This window comes from Physeter macrocephalus, unplaced genomic scaffold (assembly GCF_002837175.3).
Source record: "Physeter macrocephalus isolate SW-GA unplaced genomic scaffold, ASM283717v5 random_191, whole genome shotgun sequence".
NCBI classification, from domain to species: Eukaryota; Metazoa; Chordata; class Mammalia; order Artiodactyla; family Physeteridae; genus Physeter; species Physeter macrocephalus.
Genome location: NW_021145469.1, coordinates 15,818 through 23,256, shown reverse-complemented (window position 1 = coordinate 23,256; position 7,439 = coordinate 15,818). Strand labels below are relative to the sequence as shown.

General features: G+C 53.3%; 2 protein-coding genes across 2 annotated transcripts in view; one reads left to right on the top strand and one right to left on the bottom strand.

Moving 5' to 3' along the window:
- The first annotated feature begins 2,064 nt into the window (after positions 1-2,064).
- Positions 2,065-7,439, top strand: part of SERPINF1 (serpin family F member 1) — a 12,188-nt gene continuing 6,813 nt past the window's right edge. The window contains exons 1-2 of the mRNA XM_007123529.3: positions 2,065-2,166; positions 6,238-6,323. Of these exons, the coding sequence (XP_007123591.1) occupies positions 6,246-6,323 (78 nt within the window). The 5' untranslated portion in view covers positions 2,065-2,166; positions 6,238-6,245. The remainder of the gene's footprint in view (positions 2,167-6,237; positions 6,324-7,439) is intronic.
- Positions 4,655-7,439, bottom strand: part of LOC102977420 (SET and MYND domain-containing protein 4) — an 18,074-nt gene continuing 15,289 nt past the window's right edge. The window contains exon 7 of the transcript XR_008616590.1: positions 4,655-4,957. The gene's annotated coding sequence lies outside the window, so the exon portion shown is untranslated. The remainder of the gene's footprint in view (positions 4,958-7,439) is intronic.

Here is a 7,439-nt window from a genome sequence, read left to right as displayed (position 1 = left end):
ACAGGGATCCAGTTTTAAATTGTCCACAGGCAGGGCTTCCCCGGTGGCGCAGTGGTTGAGAGTCCGCCTGCCGATGCAGGGGACGTGGGTTCGTGCCCCGGTCCGGGAAGATCCCACATGCCGTGGAGCGGCTAGGCCCGTGAGCCATGGCCGCTGAGCCTGTGCGTCCGGAGCCTGTGCTCCACAACGGGAGATGCCACAACAGCGAGAGGCCCGCGTACCGCAAAAAAAAAAAAAAAAAAAAAAAAATTGTCCACAGGGTAGTCACGCCTTTCCACCTTTCTATGCTTAGCTCATTCTTATTCAAGACTCAGCTTAGATTCATATATTACAGCTGTGCTGCCATGATACCCTATAGAGCAGTGCTGTCCAGTAGAAATACAATGCAAACCGCATATGTAATTTAAGATTTCCTAGCAGCCACATTAAAAAAGAAATAGATGAAATTAATTTTAACAATATATTTATTTAACCTAATATATGTAATCAGGGTCAAAATTATTGAGATAGTTCACATTCTTTTTCATACTAAATATTCAAAATCTAGTGTGTACTTTTTACTTAGATCACAACTCAGACTGGCCACATTTCAATTGTTCCATGGCCACATGTGGTTAGTGGCTATCATATTGGATGGCATGGCTGTAGAGACTGCTATCACAGAATGTGCCGAATTATACTGGAAGGATCTATCCTCACATCCTCCTCTGTTATTAGCCAGTGAGCTTCTGAAGGGTGGGCACTGAGTCTTAGTCATCTATGTACTCCTTCTCTGTGTACCTAGTGAGTGCTTTGAGTAGAGTTCCTCAATTTTTGGTTGAATGGATTGAACTCTGGAGACTTCCCTGGTGGTCCAGTGGCTAAGACTCTGAGCTCCCAATGTAGGGGGCCTGGGTTCGATCCCTGGCCAGGGAACTAGATCCCACATACTTCAACTAAGAGCCTGCATGCTGTAACTAAAGATCTCACAGGCAGCAACTAAGATCCCTCATGTCACAACTAAGACCTGGTGCAGCCAAATAAACAAATAATTAATTAATTAAATTTAAAAAAAAGAAATGATTGAACTCTTTTTTTTTTTGGCTGTGCCACGCAGCCTGTGGGATCCTAGTTTCCTGACCAGGGATCGAACCCGGACCCCGTGCAGTGGAAACGTAGAGTTCTAATCACTGGACCGCCAGGGATGAACTCTTGACTGTTGATACACTCTTCCTTATAATAAAGCTGAATCTGGTTCACTGGAGATTTCCAGGGGCCCTAGCTCTGCTCCCTGGAGCCTCACAGGAGGTGAAGTTCCCCTAAATTTTCTCTTCCTCTAAATATCCCAGAGGCTCTCCCTTCCTTTTCTGATCCCTCCTTCTCTGAATGACCACTGGGCTTCTGACCAGGATCCACACGTGCCTAGAAAATGTTTTGGTACGTTCTCCAGTTATTTCTCATGACAGTATTTTAGTTTCACAACTGCACTGCAGGTGAGCAAGGCCTGGTGGTTTCCTCCCAGGTGATCTCCGCGGTGCCCAGGTGGGTGGCAGGCACACACGCTCAGCCTCCTCTCAGGACTAATGTTTACAGTTCATCTCACTCTTCCTCTGGTCAGATACTTCCCCACTGCATTTTCTGATCTTCAGAAATCAGAGCATTTTAGGGCTAAAAAAGCACACAGACATCCCAGTACCAACCCCTCGTTTTCCAGCTGAGGAAAGGTAGGAGCCATGAGTGATGTCTGGCCCCAAATCCGAGTACCAGAACCAAGGACCAGGGAAAACCCAGAGTCTCAGTTCTGGGCCACTGTTTCCTCTGTTCCGGCCTCCTCCTGGGCCTCCTCCTGCCAGACTCTTCCTCAGTCCTGGCTCCCACCCAGACCGGCCAGGCTGCCCTGTCGGGTGGGAAGGCCAGGACCCCAAAGAAGGTCTGGTGGAGCAGTAGGGTGTGTGAATGTGTCTGTCTTGGGGGTGTGTGGTGGAAGGGCAGCAGTGGGTTAAAGTTAACACCGGACAATGATGCAATCACAGACTCCAAATTGAGTGCAGGTCGCTTTAAGAAAGGAGTAGCTGTAATCTGAAACCTGCTGGACGCTGATTAGGAGGCAGCAGAAAAAGCTCTGGTGCTTACAGAAGCCCCCTCAGTGTGCACTAGGCTGGGCACGGAGCTGCAGCGCACTCACAGGTAAAGAGCTCCCTGTCTGGTCTGCATGTGTGTCGAGGGAAGACGGGAGGCTCCTCTGGGCTGGGGGGATGGGGGTGAAGCAGGGGTACTTCAGGGAGCAGAAAAGAGGGGCGTAAGGGAGAGGTGGGGAGACAGTAGTTCCTGCAGTTTGGGCACCGGGGTGAGTAGGTTAGAGAGGGTAGAGGGAGTTGGGGGTCAGAACCCCCTCATCCCCCAACCCTACTGCACTGCTAGGAGAAGAGGCTGGAAAGACTCCTGAATGAAATGGGTGGGAAACAATGGAGGGGGGTCGTGGCGGGAAGAAGCAGAGAGCTTGGCTGCTGGGTCAGGTCTGAGCATCACTTCAGGGGGCTCTGCAGCCTTGGGGGATCCTTCCAAAGGCTGTCGGGGAGCTGTAGCTCCACTGGGGCAGTCAGGGAAGCAGCCCATCCTGCAGCCCGGCCATGGCTTGAGCTCAGCTCCCCGCTGCCTTTTCAAAATCAACTGGTGCTGACTTCAAAGGTAACTTCCCGACGCTGCCAAGCAGCTGGCCTGTGGGGAGGCTTCCGGGCAGGCCTGGGATGCAGGACAGCTGGGTCCTTCTATCCAGTGCCCACCCTTTTTCTTTGGCCAAATCAGCTGCCAGTAAAAGCTGGGCGACCAGCGGGGGTTTGGCCTCTCACCAACAATGACCGCTATTTAGCCCAGCCGGTGTATGGGATTTGGGGGCTCAGCTGCCGGAGCTGGAGAGAAGGGCTGCCCGCAGCCTTGGTGCTCCCTGGGACAAGCCACAGCAAGGAGCGGGTCTGGGCCAAAGAACAACTTCAGGCTTCCCAGAAACCCCATCATCGTCTGGCCCAGGCGGGTCCACCAAGAGTTCAGCCCTCACGCTGAGGGGAGGGAGGGGAAGCGGGCCAGGCAATTCTGTCCCTAAGGCTGGTCCTTCTGGGGTGTGGGGAGGTGAAACTCATGGGTGCCCTGGCCCCGCTCATTCAGGTTCCAAAACTTCAGAAAAGAAGTCGCCTGTGCACTGATGGGGAGCACGGTGGGGTGGGCCTGGAGGGACCCCTCGGAATCTCCCTCCCAGAGCCAGGGCAGAGGGTGGTGCCCTTCCCTGCCCATGAGGTCCGCTGCCATTTGGCTTTGGAGGCTGTGCGGTCCTGGGAGGAGGAGGAGGGATGGTGTTCGTCTCACAACTGGGTTTAATCTGAAACACATGTACTGGCTCAAATTTATCCTCCCAGCTTGAAGGCAAGATCACAAAATCATTTCCTTGTGTTTCTTGATTTGGGCAATGTGGCAGGAAGGCGGGCCTGAGTTTGGCCCAACTGGGAGGATATCTACCTCCTCCCCCGCCTGGTAGGACAGGGATCTGGCTTGGACACTGCCCTTTGGACAGGATGGCCCCATTGTCCCTGTGTCCCTGGCCAGGCGATGGAGGCCTGGACAAGCCCACGGGAACAGTCATCTTGGACAGGGCACCGAGTGTGCTCAGAGGGGCCCCCGTGCAGACCCTCACTCTCTACCCTCTCACTGGCCTTGCGGGGGGTTTTCCATCATCTCTCCACTTCCCTCATCCCCAGGGCTTGAGGTAGAGGAGTCAAAGAGGGGCCATTAATACTATGCATTCTGGAGACTGGCTCTGGGCCAGCTGTGGACCCAGGTGCCTTTCCCTGCCAGGGTGGCTCACCTCATCTTTAGTCCTCAGTCCACTCACGTGGTGACAGTGATCACATGACCCGAGGTTTGGGCTCAAACTCTGTAGGGACTGCTACAGAGAAGATCCATCTTCAAGTGCATTTGAACTTGGTTTCCTTAAACACCATGCCAGGATGACATCTCCCACTTCCTCCCTCCTATCTCAGTTCCCTACCCTGGCCCAGGAACTAGAGCTAACAGCTTTCCCTCTAGCCCTGCATCTCACTGAATTTCCAGTCTCCGCTAAGCCAGTCTGCTGAGGCTCGGGCAGGGAAGGCCCCTGCCAGCTCTGGGTGGGGCTGGCCGGGTGGAGAGAGCAGCTGTGAGCCTGGATGGCCTTAAGGGCTCTAGCTTGCACTGCAGAAAGCTTTTCCCATTGTCTCAATGGAAGATTTCTCCCTGAGTGGCAGGGCCAGCTGCGGGGAAGAGCAGCTGGCTGAGAACACAAGGGTCTGTGGAACTCACTGCGAGACACGTGCTCGAGATCAGTGTTTAGAGAGAAAGCCGGGCTGGGGCCCACTGGCCGTCCGGCCATAAGCCGAGCAAACTCAGAGGCCATCTTTTCTTTTTCAGCCTTTCATGCTCTACAATGTTGTCCAGTGGCTTATTAGACTTAATTTTAAGGACTTTGACCAAAAATCACACACTGCACTCTTAATTTTCCTATTTGTTCTGAGAAGTCAGGAAAGCGCACGCGCGCGTGTGTGTGTGTGTGTGTGTGTGTGTGTGTTTATGGGTATATGAAAGGAAGAAAGAGCTTGAGACCCTTGGCCTGTGTGTGTTTGTGCACACACGGGTGTATTTGTGCTGCAGGGGAGGGGAGGGGCAGGGAAGACAGATGATAAGTTCTTTTTTTTAAATAAATTTGTTTATTTTATTTATTTATTTATTTATTTTTGGCTGTGCTGGGTCTTCGTTGCTGCGCGCGGGCTTTCTCTAGTTGTGGCGAGCGGGGGCTGCTCTTCCTTGCTGTGCGCAGGCTTCTCATTGCGGTGGCTTCTCTTGTCGCGGAGCACGGGTTCTAGGCGCACGGGTTTCAGTAGTTGTGGCTCACGGGCTTAGTTGCTCCGCAGCATGTGGGATCTTCCTGGACCAGGGCTCGAACCTGTGTCCCCTGCATCGGCAGATGGATTCTCAACCACTGCGCCACCAGGGAAGCCCAGATGATAAGTTCTTGACATGGCAGTATGGATGGAGAGAGAGCAGAGGTCCTGGTTGCTGAGACCTTGTCCCACTTTCTAATCAGAAGGCCTCTCAGAAGATCTTATTTATGAACATCCCCAGCTGCCTTCATCCCCTCCCACCTCCACGTCCTGATTCCAGGGGTGAGCTCATAGAGGCAATGAATGTAGGAGGGCAAGGAATGGGGGAACCCTAGACCCAGAGTTCTCTTTTCCCTTGTGGTCCAGGGGTCAGACCAGAGTCCTGTCCAAAGAGGCTACTGCTCAGGAGGTAAAGGGACTTGGGTGGTCTTACTAAGAAGTGGGGTTACTTAACCTGAAGGAAAGAATTCTTGGAGGTTTCAGAGCTAGATCCGAGCTAGTGGGGGGAAGAGGACATGGCTACCCCCAGGGAGAAGGGGGGCCATGGGGTTCCAGGATTAGGGAGACACATTTTGACTCAGGGATCATTGGAGAACTCACCTGTCTCTGGTGTTGCTCGCTAAGTGCTATGAAGGCATCATCTAATTTAATTCTCATCACAGTAGGTAAGTACTATTTGATTTCCATTTTACAAGAGAAGACACTGGGATTTAGAGGTATTAAGACACAGAATTGAGGGGAATTCCCTGGCGGTCCAGTGGTTAGGACTCAGCACTTTCACTGCTGGGGACCGGGCTGTCTGGTGCTAGACCCAGCACTCCCAACCATGAGAGTAAGAGCTTTTGACACAGAACTGTCCAAGAAGGGAACGAGTTGCTTATGAGGCCACAGGTTCCAGGGCAGAGGAATTTAAGGAGAGAGTTTGAGAACTTGGGGGTAGCAGGGGCTGGACCGGATGCCCCCATTCTCTATATTCTGTGATTCTACATCTGAGACCTAGGTTCTGCCCCCATGCTTTTACTAGACATTGACCCAAATGTCTATGTCCCACAGAGGAGCCCACTGCTGGGTCTTCACTACCCTGGAGGTTTAGGCTCAAAGGTGGGTCTCCTGGCACAGACAATGGATGAAAGCACAAGCTCGCCATAGGACCGTGGGCTGTGAGGCACGGGGAGGGCTGGGGAGGTGCTGAGAGGGAGGGATCAGCAAGCTGAGGGTCCACTTCCAGTCCGGGGAGGCTGGAGGGAAGGTGCCGAGCCCTGCCGAGGCCCTGCTACCTGCCCAGGATGGCCGGGTGTTGCAGGGTGGTGGGTGAGGGAAGCAGCCTGCCACCTCTTTTGCTTTTTTGCAGGCCCCAGGATGCAGGCCTTTGTGCTACTCCTCTGGACTGGAGCCCTCCTCGGGTATGGCAGCTGCCAGAACACCGGCCTGGAGGAGGTCAGAGGCGGGGTGTGTGTGGTGGGGGCCTGGGGGGGCATCAGCAATTCCAGCCGCTCCTCAGTAGGCAGCATGGGAGACAGGACAACACTCAGGTTGCAGGCCAGACTCTGGCCTTTCTGTCTAGACAGGGCCTTGGTTTTTCCATCAGCAAAACATAAAGTGTCTCACCCTGCCTTTCACAGAACAGAGTGAGGACAAACCTAAGATCGAACAAGGTGAAAGGCAGAAGCGCTCTAACAAGTCCAGGGCTGTCCCTTCAGTGAAGACCTTTTCTCATTACCTTGCATTACTTGTGGGTCTCACTGAGTGGGTGGTGGCCTTGGATATTTGTTCCAGTCCTGACCAGGGTGCAGCAGAGGTGTGAGAGTGTGGAAAGGCCTCTTTCCTGTCCAGAGAGAGCACAGTCGGGTTGCAAAGGCAGATGCTGAGAAGCCTATGCTATGTGACAGTGGGGGTGGGGGAGTGACTGTCACACAAGGGACCAGGGCACTTCTGGACCAGTCCCTTGTCTTTTTAAAAAAAATTAATTAATTAATTAATTTTTGGTTGTGTTGGGTTTTCATTGCTGTGTGCAGGCTTTCTCTAGTTGGGGCGAGAGGGGGCTACTCTTTGCTGCGGTGCGCGGGCTTCTCATTCGGTGGCTTCTCTTGTTGTGGAGCACGGGCTCTAGGCACGTGGGCTTCAGTAGTTGTGGCATGTGGGCTCAGTAGTTGTAGCTTGTGGGCTCTACAGAGCAGGCTCAGTAGTTGTGGTGCACGTGCTTAGTTGCTCCACGGCATGTGGGATCGTCCCGGACCAGGGTTCGAACCTGTGTCCCCTGCATCGGCAGGTGGATTCTCAACCACTGCGCCACCAGGGAAGTCCCTGGACTTTGTCTTGAGTTCCAAGTTTGAATTCTGGTTCAACCTCTCACTAGCTTTATCATCTTAGACAAGTCACTGTTACTTGAGTCTGTTTTCTTATCTATAAAATGGGATTAAAAATATCCTTACAGGGCTTCCCTGGTGGCGCAGTGGTTGCGCGTCCGCCTGCCGATGCAGGGGAACCGGGTTCGCGCCCCGGTCTGGGAGGATCCCACATGCCGCGGAGCGGCTGGGCCCGTGAGCCATGGCC